The sequence below is a fragment of the Diorhabda carinulata genome, chromosome 6, assembly GCF_026250575.1.
Source record: "Diorhabda carinulata isolate Delta chromosome 6, icDioCari1.1, whole genome shotgun sequence".
Taxonomy (NCBI): Eukaryota; Metazoa; Arthropoda; class Insecta; order Coleoptera; family Chrysomelidae; genus Diorhabda; species Diorhabda carinulata.
In genome coordinates, this window is record NC_079465.1 from 21361559 (window position 1) to 21388840 (window position 27282).

The following is a 27282-nucleotide window of genomic DNA, read 5'->3' on the forward strand; positions in this document are numbered from 1 at the left end:
ATTGACAGTAGGACGATGACTGCAGAAAAATAACCTGATCCCTAAAACATCTGCGATTGGTCCAAAACTTAATCCAGCTCAACAGGAAGCACGCCGTTTTGCACAGGATCTCAGATGAGGCCAGAGTATACCGCCATGGTGGTAACCGAAGAACCGATAAAATGTTGTGTTTTCAATAATGAGGTGGAATGTTCTTTCAACTCGCCTTCATCGTTAAAATCTTGAGCTCCAAGGAAATATTTCAGGTATAAGAAAATATAAAAGTCTCTAGGAGCGAATTCTGGGATGTACAGAGGATGATCTAACACGTCTTAGCCAAATTCTTGTAGGAGTTCGTTTACCAAGTTCGTAGTGATAGGTCGAGTATTCTCAATGATCTAACAGTAAACATGTGCATTGATTGTTTGGTGTCTTGGTTAGAAATCAATTAAAAAAATTCCTATTTTTCTCGTAAAAACGAACATTATCTTTCAAATGGTCAATCCGCTGTTTTTTGTGTTATTCCCCATAAATTATAGGTACCCAAAGTAAGCAAGGTTTTCAAAATTTAAGTTTTTCAGTAGCAATCACATGAATTAATGACAATATACCTGTAGAAGTTCATTATTAGTAATATATTCAAGCAAAACATTTTTATTCATCAATGTTAAAGAAAGGAAGCAATTTACTTTCGAAAAACCCGACAGTAATAACAACAATTAATGTCGATTCTAACGCATTATCTCAAGTTTTTATTTAGTGGTATCTTAAATCATTATACTCCAACGCTTTGCACGATTTAGCATTTAATAACGAATCCTTTGTGTCTTATTTTCGTTTTTGTCAAAGAACCGTGAAGAATAGATCTTTTAACCATAGTTATTCATATCAAAATTTAAAATCCGAGCATTTATCGATAGACGCAAATGTACTATTTTCGTTCTAAGATCGTATTTTTTCAAGTAAATATCTATTTCAGTGTTAGATTTATATTTGAGGTTGGTGAGTGTGAATTTATTATGTTAAAAATAAAATGTAAGTGCAAGATATTTTCAGTACTTAGTATTTCACTTGTAGCTTAACAATTTTGAAAAATATATTCATAAATTCTTCATTGAAGACACTCTAGACTTAATTGTACACATTTTGATAATTGAAAATTCATATATGAAAAATCACTAAACTTTCACAAGATTTTCAATCTAATAATGGATACAATCCCTCAACTTTTACATCTTCCTTTGTAATAGATAGACTGAAAAGGATATACAATTTTCCGATACGATTTGTCCATAACCTTAAATTAGACTTTATTTTTCAACAAATCATTTATATGGAAAAGCGCTAAAATTTCACAAGATTTTCAATCTAATAATGGTTAGAATCCTTCAACTTTTAGAACTTCCTTTGTAATAGATAAACTGAAAAGTAGGCTAGCATAGGAAAAAATCTTTTGGTGATACAACGATATACAATTTTCCGATACGATTTGTCCTTAATCGTAAATTAGACTTTACTTTTCGACGATTCATTTATATGGAAAAGCACTAAAATTTCACAAGATTTTCAATCTAATAATGGATATAATCCCTCAACTTTTAGAACTTCCTTTGCAATAGATAGACTGAAAAGTAGGCTAGCATAGGAAAAAATCTTTTGGTGATACAACGATATACAATTTTCCGATACGATTTGTCCATAACCTTAAATTAGACTTTACTTTTCGACGATTCATTTATATGGAAAATCACTAAACTTTCACAAGATTTTCAATCTAATAATGGATATAATCCCTCAACTTTTAGAACTTCCTTTGCAATAGATAGACTGAAAAGTAGGCTAGCATAGGAAAAAATCTTTTGGTGATACAACGATATACAATTTTCCGATACGATTTGTCCATAACCTTAAATTAGACTTTACTTTTCGACGATTCATTTATATGGAAAATCACTAAACTTTCACAAGATTTTCAATCTAATAATGGATACAATCCCTCAACTTTTAGAACTTCCTTTGTAATAGATAAACTGAAAAGTAGGCTAGCATAGGAAAAAATCTTTTGGTGATACAACGATATACAATTTTCCGATACGATTTGTCCTTAATCGTAAATTAGACTTTACTTTTCGATGATTCATTTATATGGAAAATCACTAAACTTTCACAAGATTTTCAATCTAATAATGGATACAATCCCTCAACTTTTAGAACTTCCTTTGCAATAGATAGACTGAAAAGTAGGCTAGCATAGGAAAAAATCTTTTGGTGATACAACGATATACAATTTTCCGATACGATTTGTCCATAACCTTAAATTAGACTTTACTTTTCGACGATTCATTTATATGGAAAATCACTAAACTTTCACAAGATTTTCAATCTAATAATGGATACAATCCCTCAACTTTTAGAACTTCCTTTGCAATAGATAGACTGAAAAGTAGGCTAGCATAGGAAAAAATCTTTTGGTGATACAACGATATACAATTTTCCGATACGATTTGTCCATAACCTTAAATTAGACTTTACTTTTCGACGATTCATTTATATGGAAAATCACTAAACTTTCACAAGATTTTCAATCTAATAATGGATATAATCCCTCAACTTTTAGAACTTCCTTTGCAATAGATAAACTGAAAAGTAGGCTAGCATAGGAAAAAATCTTTTGGTGATACAACGATATACAATTTTCCGATACGATTTGTCCTTAATCGTAAATTAGACTTTACTTTTCGATGATTCATTTATATGGAAAATCACTAAACTTTCACAAGATTTTCAATCTAATAATGGATACAATCCCTCAACTTTTAGAACTTCCTTTGCAATAGATAGACTGAAAAGTAGGCTAGCATAGGAAAAAATCTTTTGGTGATACAACGATATACAATTTTCCGATACGATTTGTCCTTAATCGTAAATTAGACTTTACTTTTCGATGATTCATTTATATGGAAAATCACTAAACTTTCACAAGATTTTCAATCTAATAATGGATATAATCCCTCAACTTTTAGAACTTCCTTTGCAATAGATAGACTGAAAAGTAGGCTAGCATAGGAAAAAATCTTTTGGTGATACAACGATATACAATTTTCCGATACGATTTGTCCATAACCTTAAATTAGACTTTACTTTTCGACGATTCATTTATATGGAAAATCACTAAACTTTCACAAGATTTTCAATCTAATAATGGATACAATCCCTCAACTTTTAGAACTTCCTTTGCAATAGATAGACTGAAAAGTAGGCTAGCATAGGAAAAAATCTTTTGGTGATACAACGATATACAATTTTCCGATACGATTTGTCCTTAACCTCAAATTAGACTTCATTTTTCGACGATAATCACCATCGACGCAAAATTTATATCAAGCGGGCATCCTCTTAGGTCCTGGGATCAGAAAAAAGTTGCCGAGGGTTAGAATTGAAGAATACGGTGGTTGCAAGCAGTTTTGACATAAATTTGATCAAATTTTCCATAATGTCGTCCTTCAAACTCTTCAAGAAAAGCTAGGTAATAGTCGTTGTTCATGGTCTTTTCCTTTTTAAGTGGATTAATTGGAACAGAAGTTTTTACAACGCTCTAGATTTATTGCAAAAGTAAATAAATATATCTAGACGTGTAGTGCTGCCTAGTTAAAACAAGAATGAAAGTATTGAGGAATGCAAATCAAAAATGAAAACTCTTTATTAAACTGTAATTCTTAGGTTTCCGGAAGTATCCTTCCCATCATCAGGGAAACTACATATAGAATGAGAATCATGAGGAGCTAGACTCAATTATTGGGCTCCAAAATATATATAAAACAAATAGTAAAATGAATTTGAAAAAACTTTAGTTATGTAAGTAAATCTGATGATGGGAAAAACACGGTTTTTATTTATTGTGTATTACGCAAACTAATTATGTACGAGTAAAAAGAAAATGTTTTGATATACCCAAAAGAAGATCTCCAGAAATGCCTACAGTTATAAGTTTTAGATGAGTGCAATGCTACGAGGGTGGTCCCAGAAGTACCTGGCCTGAGGTCGACCAGCATCACAGAAATGCTGAAGAATATCCGCAAAGCGGTACTGGATGATCGTCGACTGAAAATACGCGAGCTAGCAGACATAGTAGGCATTTCAAGAAATGAGGTACATCGCATATTAATTAGAAATTTGAATATGAGAAAGCTGTACGCAAGATGGATGCCGAGTTTACTCGCAATGGAACAAAAACAGCATCGTAAAGATGTTTACATCGATTGTTTGGCGATTTTTCATAGAAATAAAGCTGTTTCATAACCCTGAATGAAATATGGGTCCAGCATTTCACACCCGACTTAAAAGAACAATAAAAACAATGGACTGAAGAGGGAGGACCAGGACCAAAGAAGGCTAAGACAGTTCCATCTGTAGTCAAGGACATGGCGTCGGTTTTTTGGGATGGGCGTGGGATAATTTTCATTGATTATCTTGAAAAAGGAAAAACTTTCAACGGCGAGTATTATGCGAACTTATTGTAACGTTTTAACGAAGATATCAAGAAAAAATTGCATCATTTGGGTAAGAAGGTTGGGTGATACAAAGTGTTGGCTACCTAACTTAAGAATTATTGTATTCGTTAAGATTTATGGTACACGATCCTAATGGGAACCTAAATTATAGTAAATTGACTTAGACACATAGACAGTTTCATTAACGTATCAAATTACGTATCTTATTTTATATCGATGTGTATTTAAATGTCATATATATAATTATTTAGAGCCTTTTATACAATTATTGTTTCATTAAGACAATCCACCAGCTGAGATACCCGTTATTGTCCAATGTCCAAAATTAATAAAAGGAAGTTTGAATTGCTATCCCATGCACCCTATTTGCCAAATTTAGCTCCCTTGGATTATTTTTTGTTCCCAGGCAGTTAATGACTATTTTTAGGAACCTGACAATTCTTATTATACATATAAAGGGTATCGAATTTATTGAACATCGCTGGTAAAAGTGTATAGTGCTAAAAGGAGATAACGTTGATAGATAAATAAATTTTTTTCAAAAATTTTTGTGTTTTTTTGTGGAACTAGGTACTTTTGGGACCATATATCAAGGTAATAATTTGAGGGAAATTTATTTACTTCAAGCTGACTTCGTTTTTAATGCAAGATTGAATTTCATATTATCATGTATACCTATAAATACCAATTTCAACATAATTATTTTTATGGTTCAATTTATTTTAGAAATTTATATAATGGAAAAAAATCGTAAAGATAAAAAACGGAAAAAAATCAAGTCGGTTAAAGGATATATCAAAGAGTACTGTAATCACACATCCATACACGGATTCAAATATCTAGTAGAAGAAAGGACCATCATAGAAAGGTAAATATGAAAAAAAAATTATGAAAATTTGTTTTCATTTGTCTTTAACTTAAGTAGCAACCCTCGTATTAACCCTTAAATAGGAACACCGATCTATTAGGCACGGTTGATTTCTTTTTGCTCCAGTACAGCTCGCAATGTTTCACTGTTGGGCTTGAGGTTCTAGAAGAGTTTCAGTGTGTTTCCAGCCAAAGTAGAAAGTACGTAAGTTTTCAAATTCATTGACCTCCACGGTCATAGTGCGCGATTTTTAAAGATACACAGGGTCTCATAAGTCTGTATTCTTGCAGTTTCATGCATTTAAAAGTCGTCCAGAAAATCTCTAAAATCCCTGTTTGCAACTCGTCCCATTGGCAGACCTTTATACAGGGTAGTTATGTTCAGCCATTTCTGAAATACTCGATAAATTCATTGAAAATTGTAGTAAAAACTATAAAATAGGAATGAACGCTTGTGTTGATGTGACACTTACTGAATACACTGTTCAAACCACCACTACACCGATATACACAACTGAAGACAGTTTACCTTCAGTTTGTGAAGACGCGCGTCAAACAGTGTAATTATGAGTGTTGGTGTAGTGGTGGTGTCTACAGTGTGTTCAGTATGAATATAACCAACGGCTCCAGAAATTCCAACTTAGTTGATGAGATATATATGAATTTGATTTATTTTTAACTCCCGAATGCGTTTAAATAGACAAACCAAGGTGGTTCTATTTGAAAAAATAAAGAAATTTGATATTTATGAAGTTAAACTTTGAACACTTTTTATACACACTTTGTATAAAATGACAAATTTTTCAACATAGACTCAAATATTTCTGACTTTGCTAAAAGCAACCGATAAGAAACCATTCTCATATCTTCAAGGGTAACATCGCAAAAAAATAATTTATAAGGGTCTGCAATGGTCAAAGTTTTTACAAAAAAATCAATAACTCGAAAAGTATGCATTTTTGGAAAAAAAAATTTCAGGCAAAAGTATACTTAAATTTTACGTGGATTCCAAAAATGTATTAATATATAAGGTGTTTTATTCAGAATAACAAAGTTACAGTTGACTTCCGGTTCTACGGAAGTCGGCTATCTTTGAAAATATTTTAGCTGGATCTATGCGTATTTTGTCATATAAAGATAGTTTTAACTCGTCGTGGGACACCCTGTATAATAAAAAAAATATTTTCATATAAGGAATATTAAATATAAAAGATAATCAAAATTAATAAATTATGATAATATTGCTGTCAGAGAAACCATTAAGGCTTGTTGTGGGCAATTCCTTGAAATGATATGCCCTTCCTTTCTGGGGTACGTGTGGAGCTGTCAGATATTTACTCGGACTTCAAAAGATTAACAATTTTGACTCTTCCTTTTCTATTTATCTTTGAATCCGTTTGCCTAATTCGTAAGCTTCTCCGACTTCAGAAAAGTCGTTGCATAGCTAAAAACGCGGAGCACGACCTTTACTTCCGACTCCACGTTCAGAAGGCTCAATACTTCACAATGAAAAAAAAAATGCACAATCACTTGCTAATTGAAATCAAATCTATATCATCTTTTATATTCCGGAAGCCAGCGACCCGTTTATATGACCAATTTTACATCGATTGATAATATGTGAAATACTCAAATACTTAAGATGATTGTATTATAAATCATTCTGACACTCACCTGCGGAATCGAGAGTCTGTTTGGAAACAGTACCAGCCCAAGCAAATAAAAAAAGACTTTGTACTTTCCATCAGTTAAAAAATACTCTTTTTTCTTCAGTTGAGAGGGCGCCTTCTGTTTCAAAACAGACCCTCGGTACCGTAAATGACGTTTACATTGATTTATAATACAACCCTCTCAAGCATTTTAGAAATTATCATTAGATATTATATGACTGACATTAAATATTTGTTGGTTGTCAAATTGAGTTTGAAACCATTTAAAAATGTAATGATCCCCGATCTTCAAGATTTCTTTCGTCTCTAGTTTAAAACTTATCGATAGATTTTTCTAATTTTCTTGCGACTTCTGATGGAAACCTTTTAAGATCTGTTAACCATATGTCAAGTTATATAATATGTCTTTTATTTTATGCTCCATTGAAGAATAATATTCGTTAAGATTTATTGTAAGCTGACCGTCCTCTGACGGGGATCAACGTCTTACTCAAGCGATTCCATATGTCCCTTAGACATAATTAGTATTTAAGATAGCATATACACGCATAGAGTATTCTTAATAGTTTTGACATCCAACCATAACAGTAATCAGATTATTGAAACCGTTTTATTTATTTATATATTATGTTAATAAATAGTTTTTCAAAATTGTGAATTAAGTTATTTAACTAATGGATATTTTTTTCCAGAATATGGTGGGTAATTTTCATATTTATTTCGATTTGTTTATGCGGAACGATGATATATCAAATCATTTATAAGTATATTAATTACCCATTGATCGTGACGTTTTCCATGAAAGAAACTCAACTTCAAAAATTACCATTTCCTGCTATTACTGTTTGTCCAAGGGCAAAAATATCTCAATCTTATTTAAATTTTACAGAATATTTCCAAAGAAAGTACAACCAATTACCGGTATCAATTGACGAGTAAGTGAATTTTCATTTTATTAAATATCTTATAAAGTGAAAATATTGACTTTGTGTTGTGACATATTTGACAGGTACGCATGCACACATTAATAAAGGGTTTTTATAAAACTAGAGTCGTATTTTAATTGAGGAAAGCTTTAAAAAAATCAGCTTTATGATTATTTTTTTTATCGATGATTAGCTACCTATATGACTTTGTATCTTCAGAAATGGAGATGAAAGATTAGCAGTTTTGATTCATAATCTGATCAACCCTATAGTTAACCCTAATAGTTCATCTAGTGAAGAAAAAAATGTTTTTCTCTCTAAGGTCTTTTTCTACTACGTTCCTCCACTGTTTTTTTGGTCTACTTCTTTACTTTTGCCCTGTGGTATCTTCCATGCAACTAATTTCAAGAGTCTGTCTTTGTCCGTTTGTTCTAAGTGACTTAGACAACCTTCTTGTCTTTATAAACGCGCTGATTGGTGACTCTTTGAAAAGTGTGTTAATTTCATGGTTTGATTTTCTCTTAGGTTTCCAATTTCTGTTTGGTTTTATTCGTCATTACCCAGGTGTCAGGGCGGGTCTCAAAATTGTTTTATAAATTCGAATTTTCGTAGATCTGGATATCTATTTCGATGTTGATATTCTTCTAAGGGTGCCTGCACAGCTGTGACTTTTGGTAATTATTAGCTCGATTAGCTTAGTTTACATGAAATTCTTCACTTCCTCGAAATCTATTAACGTCCCATCATGTTCATGTACATTGAAATTGTGTAGACCTATATCTACTGCTGTTGTTGTTTTGTGGTTTCTTTAAGATTTCTTCTGTTTTTATCTATCAACGTCACATCATCGTCATAAGCTGAACATTGATGACTTCTGTTAAATATTTTTCCCTTTCAAATTATACTGGTTCTTCTTATTATGCCTTTCAAAGCTGGATTATCGTTGATAGAAAGTCGCCTTGTCTTAATCCTTAGTCGGATGTTCCTCTGTCTTTTCTAAACCCTCCTTGGTACTCTCCTAGCAATTTTTTGCATATATTTCGATTCTTCTTTTCAAAATTGATGCGAATATTTTCTATGTGATGTCTAGTAAGGCTATTCCTCTATAATTTTCTTACAATGTTTTGTCTTTCTTCTTGTTAATGGGTGATATAATAGCTTTTCTTTATGCTTCAAGCTGATTTTCAAGGTTCTCTTCATTTGCTTTTTCTTCGAGCGCATTTTCGTTTCTACCATTTTCTATACTGAATTCTTCTTCGAAATTTCCTCTCCATTTTAAAATCGACATAACTTATTAGACACCCAGAATCCAGAACGAAATTTTCCCTTTTTATTTCTAGTTTTGCTATTTTTTCAGTCAGTTTTCTGTGTTGTCTCTTGATATTTGACGTCTTGCACTCACCGTATCAACATTTTTAAATACATTTTCATTGTAGAGAGAAGAAAGTGAATTTGGCCTCGACCATTTGCGATTTTTATCCCAATAATTCAACAGATGTGGCTGATGATAACGATTTTTATGATTTTCTTCTAAAGGTAACGTACAGATAAAACCCATACGAAATAAATGATATTTTTTTTTGTAAGCTGGCAACACTGCGTAGTATCACTCCAAGTAGATAACTTGTTTGGTTTGCGTTCTCTTCGACTTGTTTCTTTTCATAATATATCAAAAGAACTTATCATGTTGGTATAGAGAAGGCCAAAGAAGCTGGTTGTGAACGGGTCAAATTTAGACATTTACCAAAGATGCTTTAGATTGTAGAAGCCATGTTGGAATCGTTGTGTGGAGCTGAAAGAAGACCAATTTGTATTTTCGGGTCGGATATTGTGCCAAAAAGTTGGTGAGGATTCTGGAGTATCAACCATACAACTTGCGACGAATTTGGGCTTTCAGTAGCTACTAGCCGTTGACTGCTTTCAAGCTATCATGTACCTTAAACACTAGAGGGAAAACTTATCAACGGAAATAATTAATATTTGGGGCACTGAAATTCTGGGTAAAAATACTAGTAAACCATTATATCTGCAGGAAAATCCCATGTGCCAAATGATTACAGAATCATGTTTAACTATCTTCCATTCGATTTAGTCTGATTTTGGATAGTAGTTTCAAGAGGTACCTAGCGCTGGTAGGTCTACTAAAAATGATGGTAAATACCATTATTCAGGCATGTATTGTCTTTTTTTATACCAGATTTATTGGAAACAAAATAAAATCTTCTATCAGCACCTCAACAGTAACTTGCCCTTCCAACATTTTTTTTCCTAGGTTAGGATCTGTAGCAGTGCTATTGGGTCACTCAGTCCACCCAGGAGCAAAGCAGACAAAGTAGCTAGAGCAAATAAGGTCGCGGGATGTCTTCATAACGCCTAACCTAAGAAACAAAGCAACAATTAGACTTATGATGACCTTTACATTAGAAGCAAGGCCAGAAACATCAAAAACGAAGCAATTCTTGGAGACCACAGAAATGAAAGCTCTCTGGTGGATCTCGGATGAAAGAAGTGAAAGCATCAGATGATCATGTGACGTAGATGGCATTAACGAATGAGTACTACTGTGTAAAATCAATGGAGCCAACTTATAAGTCGATTAGATCTATTATGGAAGAAAAATGGAGAAAAAGATAATAAAACATGCTATAAGTATCTCAACTGTAACTTGCCCTTCCAAGATTCTTTTTTTCCTGGGCTAGGACCTGCAACCGTGCCATTGGGTAACTCAGTCCACCCAGGAGCAAAGCAGACAGAGTAGCTAGAGCAAATAAGGTCGCGAGATGTCTTCATAACGCCTAACCTAAGAAACAAAGTAACAATCAGACTTACGATGACCTTTACATCAGAAGCAAGCTCAGAAACATCAAAAACGAAGCAATTCTTGGAGACCAGAGAAATGAAAACTCTTTGGTGGATCTCGGGTGAAAGAAGTGAAAGCATCAGATGATCATGTGACGTAGATGACATTAACGAATGAGTATTACTGAGTAAAATCAATGGAACCAACTTATAAGTCGAATGACAGTCGATTATATCTATTATGGAAGAAAAAAGGAGATGAAGATAATAAAACCTGGAATAAGCACAATTTAAAAGATAAGGTTGAGTTATAGTTATTAAACGATGAAATTACAGCCGAAGGGCCTTGTTTTTTTGAAAATATCATTGGTCAACGATTAAATAATTCAGTGCTACTGAATTATCAACAATCTTCTCTAACAACAATTTAACGATTGGGAGGGAAAAAATGTGTTTCCAGGAAAGTGGACCTATAAATTACAATCTAAGGGTATAATTTCCGGGCTATAGATCTTCCGTTTTGGTCTTTTATAATGGTTGTCTAATTTGCTCGATTTAACGGTTCAATATTTTTTTGGGGGTTTCTTTTCACGTGTTTTTGAATAAGACTCAAATTCTTGGAGTCTTCGAAGGAAGAAATTTTTATTTATCAAATAAATTAGAATCTTAATAATTTCTGTACTTTCCAGTATAATATAATTAATTTTTGATGGGCTGTAGCTAAAATTTTACGAAATGGAGCAAATAATATGATAGTTTCTTATTTTTTAGAGCAGAGTTGATATTTTCTATTATTGCCAATATCAGGGCATAGAAATTAATTGTACTCAGTTGTTTACACCAATTTTGACAGAAGAAGGGATTTGTTATTCGTTCAATATTTTGGATAGGAATGACATTTTTCGTAACATTACTGAGTAAGTTTCAACAATAGCTTTCTACTAGATATAAAAGTTAATGCAAAAATCAGCCATCAATCCACTGCAACAATTTTTGATGATTTTTCTAAGGCTTTCGATTGTGTTCATCATCATATTTGCAGTACTATAGTTTTGGGGGAACACCTCTTGCTTGGTTTAAGTCATATTGTGCCAACAGAAGTCAGCTTGTAAGGGTTGATACAACCAACAGACTGTGGAGTGCCGCAAGGCTCAGTACTAGGCCGTATTATGTTTCTTCTGGTGATCAACGAGGTTGTTGCACGGTTAAAAACGCGGAGCACGACCTACTCAACATTCAAAATTAGTTAAGGGCTTAATATTTTACAATTAAAAAAATAAACAATCACTTGCCAATTGAAATCAAATCGATATAATATTTTCCCGCATTTCGCAATAATTTGTGGAAATATTTACTGGAAAGTGCCTTCTATTCTGTAAACGACTTCTAATAATAATATTTGTGCATACTGGTTTAATTTTGACTTCTATACTATTACTATTACTTATAATTTTGTTATTCATTGTGGTTCTCTTCATTAGTATCTTTATTTAGTTCTTTTTATGTTTGTTTTGTAGTTTTCACAAACTTTTGTTTACAAATCGTAACAATTTTTCGAAAATAAGGTATTTCTCTCTGTCTCTTATAATCTAACAACCACGAAATCTGACAATTGAGGAATGAGACTGATGCTATGAAAATTTATTAAGTACAAAATCATTCGGTGAAAATACGAGCCCCTTTGCAATAATATATCGGTCCTTTTCGTGACTTTCTTCATTTTAGTGCAGAAAAAAAATGCAGTGCTCTAAATCCACCGAATATAGTAGCTATAGAATCCCTCTGGAAGTTAAAAATCGCGTCACACTCAACGCCTAGTGGTAGCGTGATGCAGCACGATGCTTAGGTGGAATCAGTTCACTTTTTTGTGATTAAATACTTCATTAACGATCTATCCAGCGTTTTGCATGGTCCTGAATCATTTACTTGACTCTGGTGCTTCATTTTGGAGTAGTACAACTTTGATTACCCATAACAAAATGATCTTGTAGCAGTCTGTTGTAATTGATATTCGATGTTATTTTTTTTTCTTGTTTTTTGCACAGAGATTTCCTATTGCGAATTCTCATATATTTCAAATATCTACTTAGCTTTGTGATTGTGTCACAGGCCCGTTATGAATCTATGAATAAATTCATTTCTCATGTGCATCAAAAGTTTATATTGTTTATTTATAATATTTTTTAGTTTATTTGTTCTCTGCCTACTGCATTTAATCTGTTATGTGAAAATTGTTGTTAGTAGATTGTATGCAGTTTTTAACAGTGTTTTCTCTCCCCGTATTCTCTTCAGCAGCTGACAAAACTCTTCATGCAATTTTTCTCTGCATTTTAAAAATTCTGCACTTATTTTATACAGTCCTCGTTCTTTTCCATTTCTCACCTTTATTTATATGATCTCGATCTCCTCCGTTGTTAATACTTTATTATTTTTTCTCCTCTTCTTATTCGTACTCTTCATCTAGCACTTTTCTGCTTGGTTCTCATTCTTTTGTACCTTCTCTTTTTTACACTTTACCACGTTTAGTTTTACACTATTCACATTCTCATTTTATTGTGAAAAAGTTTCGTGTTTTCTTTTTCTATATCATTCATATTAATCTATCCGTTCTTAACTACTTCTACTTAATTTTCTTCTGCATTCTTTTTCAGTAGACATATCTGCTTTTTTGCTCAACTCTTTATGTGAAGCTGCATTAATAATACACTTTCTATCTTTGCCCATCATCTGCTATGTCTTCTGTCGCTCTGATACTTTTACTCGACTTTTTTTACTGTCTCTACATATTGCTCTCTCTCTCTTGTTGGTACTTTTACTTTTCTCATTTTTTGCTATATTCCTTTTTTTACACTCTACAATGTATGGTTTTGCACTTTTTGTATTTTTGACATTATTATTTTATTGTGAAATTATATTGTGTTTTGTTTTTCTATCTCATTTATTTTCATCTATCCGTACATATCTACTTTCACTTAATCTTTTTCTGCATTCTTTTCTTAGTTGATATAACTCTTTTCACAATTTCTGCTTTTTTCTTTTGCTCAGCTTTTTACGTGAAGCTGCATTAATACACTTTCTATTTTTGCCCATCATCTTCTGTGTCTTCTGATGCTCTGATACTTTTACTCGACTTTTCTTACTGTTTCTACATATTCCTCTTTCTCTCTTGTTTGTACTTTTCATCCTGTACTTCAGCTTGTTCGTCATTTTTTGTCATCTTCCCTTTTTTACACTTTACAATGCTTAGGTTTGCACTTTTTGTATTTTTCACATTCTTATTTTATTCTAAACTTGTGTGTGTTTTGTCTTCCGTTTTCTTTTTCATCTACTTCTCCTGAATCTTCGACTACATTCTTTTCTGAGTTGTCTTTGCTCGTCCCATAAATCACTTTCTTTCTATTTTTTTCTTCGCTCAGTTTTATCGTGGAGCTGCATTAACACACTTTTTGTTTTTGCCCATTGATTCTCTTAATCGCTTTTTTTTCTAGCTACCTATTTTTGAAATTTCTGAACATTCCCTTTTCTTCTTATATTTATATACTTTTTTTTGATACTTTTGTTTTACTGTTGATACTGCGAAAAAATGGTCTACGATTGCAATCACATCATGGATTTTTGATCCTTTCTTTTTGGTTATTGATAGATCGACTATTTGGTTTTATCCAGACATTATAAAAAAACTTCTATGCTCATTATTGTCAATCTTCTCATGTACTATACATTCTTTCTATTACTTCATACATTTCATCGTTATCTTCTTCAGTTACTTCTTCTAAATTTCTTCAGAAAAAACAGTCCTTTTTATTCTCTCAACCTATTCACAGCAATTGTAATAAACGATGATGAAGACATTAAAGAAATAGCAAATCTAGTAAACATGGAAGTTAATTTAGGCAGAATTTCATAGAAATATTTACCAATTACATTCAATTAGTCATAATTATATGTAATTATAGTTAAATTGTAATGTTTTTTCGATTAAATCAAATATTATTGCTTCAGTAATCCTCTGAAAGATTTTCACAAATCACCAAAAACAGAAAATTGGAATATGGAAAATGGTTATTCGACAAAAGCAGTAAAAACCTACCCGCAAAGAGCACTACGAACTGGAGCGAAAAACGCTTTATATTTGATATTCAAAGTACACATATCTAATAAAGAATTTGAATGTGCTCAAGACGAATCTGGATATCGAGTAAGTTCCTATAGAAAAAATTCTGCTTTCTATTTCATTCAATCATTTATTTTTAAATTTTAGATTGACAATAAACATAAAAATGTGTCTGCCTTAGAATAAAAAACTTATTCCAGCTTTTCTTCGAAAGCTAATGGATAATGTTAAATATCGGAGTTAACTGTTTTCTATGGCTCACTCTGTATATTATGATACACAAAATCAAAATTTTTCCTTTCCCCTAAATTCAGTTCCCAAAAATTCATTCATTCCAGGATGATCTAGTAAAATTATTATTTCTTGCTATAAGACTACAAGTTTCAAATATTTCATGATCAAAATTTAAAGCGACTTTTATTTCAAAAATTTTTCAACGTCTTCTTTTTCACCTTTCAAATAATAGTTGCCGTTTTTCTCTCCAAAATAGACATTTTCGAATGCAATAATATCCTTGTATGATAAAACTGTCAGCTGTAAGTGAAACTGTAAGGTGAGGAAACAGGAAAAAGTCGCTAAGACTCGAATCTAGTGTATAAGGTTGTTGGTCAACCAATTCGAAGTTCATTTAGTGAATTTCAGCTATGCCGATACACCATTTTTCCGTTTTCAGGATAATCTTTAGAAACTTCAAAATAGACGTTAAAAATTGCCCAATTTTTAGTGAGAAACTCTTAAGGCACGCGCAAATAGTAAGAATATTTTTAAGCAGTCCTCGTATAGGTTTTTTCCTGATTAGGCCAGGGCATTTACGAAATTACGTGACAAAATTAATAGTAGAAAATAAAAAACAACGCCATCGTGTTCTAGGTTGTTTTTTTTTGCGTTTTGCGCTGAACCTAAGCAAGACTCGTCTTTGTCACTATGAGCAATATTATAGAGAATTGAAAAATCTTCGAAATTTGCTTTTATAAATTAAATTTCGATAATTTGTTGCTTAGATAATTCAACCGTAAGGAGAAAATTTTTAATTTTTTAAATTGCTTATAATTTGTTTAATTTTAAATATAAAGGTTTATTATTCACTGAAAACCGAGATCTCAATGTACTTAACTAATGCTCTAAAGATGGGCCCTGTGGCCCTAATAGTTTTTGCAAAATGGCAATTGAACCATATGAGGCCCTTTTTTCAAATGGATGCTCACCGGATGGTCCTATCCTCATTTGGAACTTCGCGTTAGAAAGAAGAAGAGTTGAATTAAGTATCCCTAATATCAGTTTTTCGGATTTTTTTTTTCCTCAAAAAAGTGTTCAAAAAAGAGGTAAAAAAATGTATAAACAATTTATTGCTTTATTAGTATAGATGATCTAGTAGACGTTAATGATGACGAAAATATTTTTAATGATGTCCCCAATATAAATGAGACTGAATTAAATCACAATAACATAGTAGATGATGATGAAGTTGTAAGGCCCAAGCGACGTTGTTTAATGTAAAGATTTATTTGAAGAAAAATGATGTATTGCATAGAAACAAAAAAAAACATTATGACAGCTTCAATAATTTTATTTATTTAATAATTAAAATTAATTATTCATTTATATTATATGGTTTCACAGTATTAGGGTACAAATAAAAATGCAAAGTATTTTATGCCGGTATGAATAACTGTTTATTCAGTTGATAAATAAATCTTACAGAAAATTGCAAAATTCATAGAGGGGAAAATTCTGTGATAATTATTAATTTTAGCAAAAAACTAATGTGACAGCTAATTTTAGTTGAACGAGTTAGCTCAGCTAAAAAAAAAACAAAATCGGCTCAATAGTTACTGAGATAATTAATATTTTTCAGCGCTCCGCAAATTTGAAATCTGTCGGAGCATTTTTGAATGCGGAGCAGCGGAGAAAAACAGTGTCATTTATACTGCTACCAAATGCACATTATTCAAACTTTTATTGATAAAAATTTAAAGATTCCCCTACAAAATGACGTAAAAAACATTCTTTAATATTGAAAAACAAAGCCGCAGTGAATTTAAAAGAAAAATGTCTAACTTCGCCCCAAATTAAACTGCCAGCTTTCCGAATATAACATTGGTATTTTGATATTTTCATAAAATGTTTAAAAAACAATCAATTGTTTATAAATTTTTTGAACACTTTTTTGAGGCCAAAAAAAAATTCAAAAAACTGAGATGAGGGATTTTTAGTTCAACTCTTCTTCTTTCCAACACTACTTTCCAAATGATGATGATAGGACCATCCGGTGAGCAAGAATGGCCATTTGAAAAAAAGGGCCTCCTATGGTTCAATTGCCATTTTGCAAAGACTATTGGGGCCACAGGGCCCATCTTTAGAGCATTGGTTAAGTACATCGAGATCTCGGTTGTTAGTGAATAAGAAACTTTTATATTTAAAATTGAACAAATTATAAACAATTCAAAAATTTGAAAATTTTCTCTTTTATTAAATTAAAACCCCTATCAATCATATCTCCTGTGAATCTGTATTTCTCTACGGAAAATGCCTGAAATATTCCTCGGGGTAGATATCAGATAATTTGCTCTGTATTCTAATTTTTTTCCTCCCTGTACTCCCAATCGATGCTGGTTGATAAGAGGTTCAGGATTATAAGTTATCCGTTGATGTTTTTCTGCTTCATTATCTTTGTGTCAGTGTTCCTCGCACTGTGTGTCAGCTGTGACACGTCCTGCTTCACTTTTTGTTTCCTTTCGACCTGGAGGACTTTTGTAAGGAAAATTGTGATTGTAGCCCATTTTAGAGTTTCAGAAGTAAACCCAAAGTTTCAGGTATTATGAATTGATCCAGCTTATGTCAGTACCAGAACTTCAAGAAAGACATGATCCTCGTCTTCACTTGCAATCGGATTTAAGTACTTATCATAAATTTCACCGCCACAGATGTCAATAACGAAATAGACTGATTTTATATGAAAATTGCTTGTTTTTGCATACTTATCACATGATATTTTATTTTTGATAAGAAATTATTTATTCATTCATTTTCAAATGTTGCTATTACTCAATTAAATCATTTTTATATTCAAGTGAATTATTGTAGGTAACAGTACATTCACCTTCGAATCTACCAGATGTCGCTGACAACCATATATCAGTACCTCTGTCCAATAGAGTGTTAGCTGTGATTACCCCACGTATAATACAAACTTCATCTAGTGTAAGACGTTTTCAAGTTACAGCGCGTGATTGTTACTTTGAGTCTGAGAAAAAATTGAAATTTTTCCATAAATATTCTCAACAAAATTGTTTATTAGAATGTAAATCCAATTATACGTTGATTCAGTGCGGCTGCGTTGGGATTCACATGCCAAGTAAGCATCGTGTAGCTTATTGTCCACTACAATTAATTCTTAATGAGAAATTTTTGTATTTTCGACAAGTAGTTTCATTGTTATTATTTCTGTTTCAATAATTTCTCAAATGGTATTAATAATAACGTATGTTACAAAAGTTTTCGGAAAAAATTTGTAGGGCAATTTGAATGTTAACAATTTAGTTGTTCAGCACTTTTTCTTAACATATAAAAGACGAAAAACATAATTAAAATTATACCTTAAGGGCCATTTTTCAAATTGCACGTAATTCGTGAATTGAAATATTTTAAGTCGAAGCCGTTGCTGCAATTAGTGCCGAATTACCATACAAAATAGGAAAAAATCTGCATAACAGATATTTTCAAGTCAAAATCCAAGATACATCACCACTATACCCCCATTTATGTCAGCAGATAAACTTGGACGCCATTTCATTGTGACTTAACAACTGCAATAAAAAGAAAGTGGAAAATACCTTGGAAGTCATCTGGATCGACGACTAACCTGGAGCACACACATACTAACCAAGAGAAAGCAATTATGTCTTAAACTCAGCAAACTGTACTGGTCAATAGATCGAAAATCTCAACTAACAATCGGCAACCAGCTGCTAATATTGAAAGTTGCACTAAAACCCATCTAAAGCTATGGTATTCAACTATAGGACAATGTATCCATTTCAAGTATAGCAATTTTAGAAAGATTTCAATCAAAAATACTCAGAATTATTGTAAATGCTTTTTAGTATGTACCCAACATGTACCTCTAAATTAAGTCAGTTAAGGAAGGAATATCTCACTTCTTATTGCATGGAAACCCATCCTCAACCTCTATTGAGACCTCTCCCACCCAGCGAAAGTTTAGAAGGCGTTTTATCCCTTAATCAAACGCGGGGGAAATTGCCACTGTGTAATTCTCCTTCAAGACAAATTGCAAATAAAGCTAGGGGTTGAAAAACACTTTACAATAGAGCCAGCAAGAGGAAAGTTTGGGGGATCATCATCTTCTTTCGATACAGAAAGGTTGTCGAGAGCCTCCAATAACTTTCTGGTTATTCTGGCTTAGTGACAAGAGAATAGATCCTGTCCAAATATTATTTCGTCATTGGAATGATGTGTATTGATAAAATCAACCAATTTAAGAATTCCATTTTGTTCCATTTTTATTTAGTTCTCGATTAAGGGTCGTGTGGAAAACCTGAATCGACGAGTCAATTTTCTAGTTGATGTTCCTAATTTGTCCTTTGCACTTAACTATTTGAGTGGGTATTAGTCAAACCTTTTTAGAAGGTTTAAACATGATATTCACCTTCACCGATTGTTTTATAAATGGTCGAAATTTCAATATTCTGCGCACCTTATAAAATCTGTGTTTTATAGCAATTAGATTCTAAGTAATTTAGAATTAAATTGGAAGCAACGAATTTTTTTCGAAATTTTTTGTTAGTGCCAGTATTTTGCACAGAAATATTTAATATAGAAACTGTTTAATACGTCAATATTATTTCAGAAGAACAAGGTACACCGTTGTGTCTTTTACAAGAACAATACTGTATAGAAAGAGCTGAAGGTGAGTTATATCATATTCACAATTCTCCATAAAAAGTTAGTCAAAATGGCAACCCATAAATACACTCGATATATAACATATTTCCCATTTATGAGGGTGGTTCACACATGAACCACAATTGTTGAATTAACGCGCGAAAAATTTAATGTCGTTGAAGTGGCTGCACTAGTATACAGCCGGAACCGCGTAACTTCGATTTTTAGTGTACTTTGCATCGTTCGCCCTCGCAAATACACTCGAAATATAACATATTTCCCATTTATGAGGGTGGTTCACACATGAACCACAATTGTTGAATTAACGCGCGAAAAATTTAATGTCGTTGAAGTGGCTGCACTAGTATACAGCCGGAACCGCGTAACTTCGCTTTTTAGTGTACTTTGCATCGTTCGCCCTCGCAAATACACTCGAAATATAACATATTTCCAATTTACGAGGGTGGTTCACATATGAACCACAATTGTTGAATTAACGCGCGAAAAATTTAATGTCGTTGAAGTTGCTGCACTAGTATACAGCCGGAAACGCGTAACTTCGCTTTTTAGTGTACTTTGCATCGTTCGCCCTCGCAAATACACTCGAAATATAACATATTTGGGTGATTCCGTTCTAACTGTGATTTTTTGTATTCAAAATTTCAAGATTTTAAAATTTAACTTTTCTAACTTTTTTATGCATATTATTCATCTATTTTACTGTAAAAATAAAACTCTAAGAGGAATTTACTACAACTTCAAAGTATCACGAGCAAGACACAAATGTCGGATTTTGAGTTCCACGGTACTGACTCATTTATCCACGGTACTGACATGGTAACTTAAGATATTAAACAACAAGTGCATCAATGTTCCTCAGTTTGATCATAAACATTAGAATTTATAAGGTAATTAGTTTAAATCATTTGTTACGACAAAAAAAATTAATAATTTATCGGTAAATTCTAGGAATGGACATGACACGGTACTGACATTCAAGTGATGTAGTATAAGTTTTCTTTAAGTGGCAAGTTATATTGTATAAAAATAATGTTTAAATATCTTAAGAATTATTCAATTAACACAAAATTTTTATTAATTGATTATTAATTAATGACTAGTACAAAAAAACAATACAGGACATTGAATATCACAGTTATAATGGAATCACCCATTTCCCATTTACGAGGGTGGTTCACATATAAAACAGAATTGTTGAATCGACGCGCGAAAAATTTAATGTCGTTGAAGTGGCTGCACTGGTATACAGCTGAGACTGCGTAACTTCACTTTTTAGTGTACTTCGCATCATTCTTCGTTTTTTGGTCAAAGATAATGTGAAATTCTGTCATCCGAAATTACTCAGACAATTCGGGGAGTGCTTCACCAAGACTTGTGTGTATGAATGTTTTTCCACTTTCAGAAAAGGCCGAGAAGTGATGGCATGGTTACCAGCTGTAGAAAAACTTATTTTGGGAGACTGACGCAGTACTGCAATCGATATAGCTGAATAATTGAACATCGGCGAAGATAATACTGGGTAAATAATTCATGAATGACTTGGTTACAGCAAAATTTCATCCAGATGGGTGTCAAAATTTTCGAATTTTGAGTAGAAATTCACATGCCGGGAAGTTTGTTTGAACAACTAAAGCGAATGTCAATATTATAGTAACCACGTGCTGCAGGACAACGACAGAAAGCATACAGCTCGAAGAAATATGTACATCCTCTTTATAGTCCCGATTTGTCGCTATTATTAATTTGATCTCTATATCTTGATAATAAAATTCCGTTTTATATTTGATTTACTTTTGTATTGATAGTTTAAGAGCTGGCAACACCTCCTTGATGTCACACGAGCTATCTGGTTGTCCAGTGATCACAGCTCCTGACCCACGAAAATTAGTTATGTAGCTGGATTTAGGTAGTTCTTTATCGATAAAGTTTACATCAAAATTTTGGCCAATAAGCGATATATTTTTGTTTAAATTTTGAAAATTCCGAATTTTGCAAATAACTCGAAATCTATGCTAAATTTCGGAAAAAGTCAGAGAATTATAAATGTAGATTAAAAAAATTTCCATAAAAAAGGTTCCCTGTTATTTTTCCCTAAGAGCTGTCATTTTTTTGTGAAATGCGGTCAAACTTCAACAAGTTTTCTTGCCATGTAGAATCTGTGGGAAATTACGTCACCGGCTGAAGAAGAAACTGCTGTATCTTTTCGAAAACCTAACATTTCGGGACGAAAAAAAGTGAATTTCACTCGTTTCAACTGCAACTGCAATTCAGACTTGTGAAATTTTCTTGAAAAACAACACGAACGGGATTGTTTTTTGCTGGTTGTCTGGGTGAATTTAAAACACACGTGTCTGTGACTCTGCTACACCCAGCAGTATATCCTTGCTTGAGGTCATCAATTAAAAGATTACCTTCAAAATGAGACCGGTTATATCTTTGAATTCACGCTGTGATAGCAAAAAAACTACTTTAAGTTTTTGAATACCAGCCATTTTCGCAAAATAATGAGAAAATTGAAGCAAACATTTTGTAGCTGAGTTGTCGAGCTTCAATTTTCTTTCTAAATAAGTTCGTAAAACCTTCGGTTTCCCCTCAAAAATTTGAAAGCTAGCCAAGAGCTCCAAAACGACATTTTTTTCTTAAATCTTTTTGCGATTTTCGAGGGTTTGGTTTCAACGCATCATAACGCGTAGATGATGAAGAAACCTCCTTCTACTTGGAGAGTTTGCCTTATTTTTCACTCCTAAATGCATTAAAATAGAAAAAACGGGTAGTTTTATTCAAAAAAATTTAAAAAATTGATATTTATCAAGTTAAACTTTGAACACTATTTATATACATCCTGTATAAAATGAAAAAATTTTCAACATAGAATCAAATACGCCTGACCTTTCTAAAAGAAACCGAACAGAAACCATTTCCATATCTTCAAGGATATTCTCGTAAAAAAATAATTTATAAGGGTCTGCAACGGTTAAACTTTTTACAAAAAAATTAATAACTCGAAAAAAATCTTATATACAGGTAGTATATATACCTCATCCTGTATATTGCGATTAGTGAAACGGGGACACTTTCCCACATTCCACTTTTTGTACATACAAAAATATACTGGGTGTTCTATTCAAAATAACAAAGTTACAGTAATTTTTGAAAATATTTTTGTTAAAAAGATCGTATACGAAAACCCAAACGTAGAATTTTTCATGATTTTACTATAAGTATTTTGTCATATACAGATAGTTTTAATTCGTCGTGGGATATGATAGTGTGCAGATACCGAAGTTAATGATACTGATAGATATCACAAAAATTGTTAAAGCTATCATAAAATATCTTAATTTAGCTGAAATTAATTTGTCATCAACAGTAAATATTTCCAGTACATCTAGTTTAACTTCGATATCAAATACTGCAGTAGATTTTAACGGAATCTTACCAGATGTCTCAAAAATTCACATACAGAAGTTAATATCCAAAAAAATGACACTTCTAATGCAATTATTCGGTCTGGCTGAAGGTTTAAAAATCGAAATATTGTTTGAGAAATTAATTTTAGGATTTTGATACTTAAATAACAGCACATAAAAATTTCAGCCTTACTAAATATTTTTTGATTTAACAATAGCTTCTGGCATAGTTTAAGCAACAATAAAAATATCTGGAAATAATAAATTTTATCTAAATACATTATTAATTGGGATATTCTGCTATTTTAGATTTATTTTCTCTTAATAATGAGGATTTGGAAGTAACTGAAGGACTTCACAAACAAACTGGTTGTAATTGCAAACCGGCTTGTAATGAAATAACATACGACTCTGAATTATCTTACAACACGGCTTTTTTTGACATCATGAACAAATCTCTTAAAGCAGAATTAGATTTCGAACAGTGAGTATATCATATTTTAATGCATGGAGGATAGAGAGAAAAAAGTGAATCTTTTATGGGACAAAAATTTAAAACATGTCCAGCTGTATAGAATAAATTTAAAAGAAATTAAGTCTTATAAATCTTATAAATTAAGGGGTGTTCGTTGGAAAATTCATATATCTCAAATCAACGGTTTTTGAAAAAACTGAAACCTTCATGGTTTTTAATTGTCGGTTGTCTGGAGCGACCAAAAGTTTTTTCAAGTTTCTACAAAAACCGTTAATTTGAAATATATGAATTTACTTACGAAGTCCCTTTAATTCGAAGCGTAGAATCCAATGGTAAAGTAAAAAAATGGGGGTTGCTCTTTGAAAAAATTAAGTTTTCGAAGTTCTTAGATAGCGAAATTCGGCACCATTTTCTGAACACCCTATATAAATTTTTGTCAAAGTTTGCACAGATTTTGAAAGCTGTAAGTGTTATTTGTCCAAATCCCAAAAATATTAGACCTAACTCACTTAAACTTAGAAATATAATTTTTTTAGTGGAGGGATGCATGTGTCCAAAAATTTCGAAAATGTGAAATAATTAAAAAATGGTGGACTTCAGGCATACTATGCCTTATATGCTTCACATAAAGTTATATTGAAATTTCGCGTAGATTCCAAAAAATTAATAATAATCATCGCATTCCGTTTAAAATAACGAAGTTTGGATCCACTTTCGGTATAACTGGAAGTTTCGAAAAACTGAAATTATTTTAGCTGAAACGAACATTTCGGAAAACCCATGCAAGAAAATTTTCAGAACACTAGTCGTAGTACTTTCCCATATGCATATCGATTCAGCTCGTCGTGAAGGACCCAGTATACTGTCTACCATTCTTTTGTATTTTCCATTATTTTATCCATGGATAAGTCAAATGGAATGGAATGATCCGCATCTGCTTATGAATGTGAAAAAACTCGATTTTTTGCATGTATCTATGGATTTGGGGTCTCGTATACACTACAATTCAAAGGATCTATTGGGTCCTCCTTTCTTGATACGATACTGAAGATACTGAAGATACAGCTAGAATGTTGGATGGCTTTAATTGCCAACGATCTTCGTCTTCTATTTCATACACACCCAGCTTAAGTGCTCAGGAGTTTCACATGTGGATAGAGATTTCGTCCTTTGTGTAACAAGTTTACCTTCAGTCTCTGAAGACGTTAATTTTTTTATCGAAACGCGCGAAACTGAAGGTAAGTTTACCTTTTCGATGCAACATCTTGTGGTATATCCCAGGGCTGCTCGTTATTTAGGAACTGGTTTTCTTTGATAATTCCTTATCTAAACATTCAGTTGTTGGGCGGGATTTAATGACCCCAGTAGCAATCCAGTCTTTGTACCTTCGAGAGAATGTTCCTCGTGGTATTTGGACTAGTTCTAGTACCACAAACCACTAACTCATATGTGTTAATTGTACTGTAGCTAAAAAAATGATATCAAATTTTCAGATTAATCATTTATATTGATATTTTCTTTCTTTTACAGTCATCAGTACTCAACGCTTTTGCTGTATTTCAAGAAAAGTAACGTCGAGACAAAGGAAAGGCGCGAATTGTATGGATTCTCTGATCTAATTTCTAACTTCGGAGGTCTCATCGGATTATTTACAGGCTTTTCTATTCTATCACTGATAGAAATGATTTATTTTCTCACACTTAGACCTCTAGGAGATCTCTTCGGAACTTTAAAATAATTGTTTGTAATTTCTGGATAGATTAAATACATAAACCAGTTCGTTAATTTTGTTTAATTGCAGTACTGTTATTTTGATGCTGGTTCCCCATACAAATCTGAAGGTATAAGGAATCTATTAAATGGCTACCGAGATCCATAAATATCAATAGTTTCAGCTAATTCATGGTAGTAAAATCGAAGATTAACTTGTTTTAATTCCACGGTGTTACTATATACTGGTTTTAAGATTGAGACCAAGTTCTATAGAGCGAGTTTTAAGTTTGTAATAGCCATAGGTGGCGCTGCTATCTAGGGATGATAGTAGATAGGGTGGAGACGAAAACATACAGCCTAAAATGGACAAGTGGGTGTTATCTGATCTCCAATGCTCCAGTCAAGTTATTTCTTGTTTAATACCTATATATATATATATATATATATATATATATATATATATATATATATATATATATATATATATATATATATATATATTGCAAATCATTTTAATACGTTCTGATATCTTCAAGAGGTCGGCAAAGTTTTGGACAAACCTCGTATACTACCAAATACACCGGGTGATATTTACAACTATATTCGCTTCAAATATCATAAGTTATAGTGAGTTTAAACCTTTATTTAACGGAATCTATTGAAGTTTCTCTAATGCAAACTCCTACAACTTACATATATTTGAACTCCTACCCCGGAAGTTCTCTTCGAGTTTGAAGAATCTCTCAAGGCCGGAAGGTATTTTGAATCAATCTTTGATGAAATAGGCATGTTTTCAAATCAAAGTTATGATATTTACGTTTCAAAAATAATACGGGGCTGCTATTTAAGTTTTGAGATAGAGAAATACTCATAATTGGATAATGGAGAATGATGCGATTTTTTCGAACATTTCAGGTGAACAAATCATTCAGAATTGACCGTTCTACGTTGCTCTAAAAGAATGGTGGTGAGATTTCAAGTTATTCCGAAGAAACAGTCGACTATTTGCTTTTTTTTGAGCGATTGTCAAGTTATGCGGTATCCAACGGAAACAAACTTTTTAGCATCAAAATATTCATGAAATATCGAATTGATGCGAATGAAACTATTACCCAAGTATGCCTCAATCTGATGGTATGTCACATGATGATCTTGCAATATCAGTTTACGCACATCGATGTTTTTTGGCATAACTTCCGATTTTGGAAGACCTCCGCGAAGCTCACGATTAAAAATGTCAAAATTTATAATGACAATGACAGATTTGATATATTCGTATCAGTGTTGCCATATCTCAAAACTTAAGTAGCAGCATTCGTAATTCGGACAAGAAGTAAAGTTATAATAAGAATAATTTTCTCACGTTTTCAATAAACTAGTAAACGATGTCGGCTTTATGGATTACTGGCTTTTAAAATATTGACACTTTCGTCGTGGTTGTTATATTGTCAGTGTTCATTTTATTATTACAATTTATCTATCAAAATTTCATATAAATCTTGAAGATAAATTATGCATTATGTAAAATAACAAGAAATCGAGAAGAAGTTATGTAAATATCATCTTGAAAGTGCGATAATCTCATCTCTTTTCATATACTGCTAAAATATCTCACAATTTTTTCCACCATAAACAACTATAAAACTTTTTTTGGACCTCCCCAATTCGTCTGCTTTTTTCACCACATTTGAGCGAAAATATTTCTATAATCCACTCCTCCATTACCATTTATAATAAAGATGATTCTCTTGACGTGCTTTTCAAGGAAGTATTTGTAAAATTTCTTCATAAATAATTCTTCGACTTAATCCTTAATACTGATTATTGCTTACCTTTGACGTGTGGCGCACACTCTGGTTAACTATACAGCATCCCCAAATACTGAACACACTATT

At 32.3% G+C, this 27282-nt stretch overlaps 1 protein-coding gene across 4 annotated transcripts; it reads left to right on the forward strand.

Annotated features, from left to right (window-relative positions):
• The first annotated feature begins 891 nt into the window (after window positions 1-891).
• Window positions 892-25459, forward strand: LOC130895694 (pickpocket protein 28-like). Of its 4 annotated transcripts, none has more exons than XM_057803162.1 (10): window positions 892-981; window positions 5217-5358; window positions 7720-7962; window positions 9390-9489; window positions 11524-11669; window positions 14755-14950; window positions 17951-18221; window positions 19734-19793; window positions 23509-23683; window positions 25205-25459. In XM_057803162.1, exons 1-10 carry the CDS (start codon window positions 906-908, stop codon window positions 25410-25412), a joined length of 1617 nt encoding a protein of 538 aa, XP_057659145.1. In that variant the 5' UTR covers window positions 892-905; the 3' UTR covers window positions 25413-25459. The 4 variants fall into 4 exon arrangements, with proteins under 4 accessions (XP_057659145.1, XP_057659147.1, XP_057659148.1 ...); XM_057803163.1 differs by having other exon boundaries at window positions 953-1014; XM_057803164.1 differs by lacking the exon at window positions 7720-7962.
• Window positions 25460-27282: the final 1823 nt, after the last annotated feature.

Excerpts from the sequence above, each read along its gene's own strand:
- LOC130895694 (XM_057803162.1), top strand. The coding sequence starts at position 906 with ATGTACTATTTTCGTTCTAAGATCGTATTTTTTCAAGTAAATATCTAT. Across the intron at positions 9,490-11,523 it reads TTTATGATTTTCTTCTAAAG|AGCAGAGTTGATATTTTCTA; the intron begins GTAACGTACAGA and ends CTTATTTTTTAG. Across the intron at positions 19,794-23,508 it reads CTGTATAGAAAGAGCTGAAG|ATTTATTTTCTCTTAATAAT; the intron begins GTGAGTTATATC and ends CTGCTATTTTAG.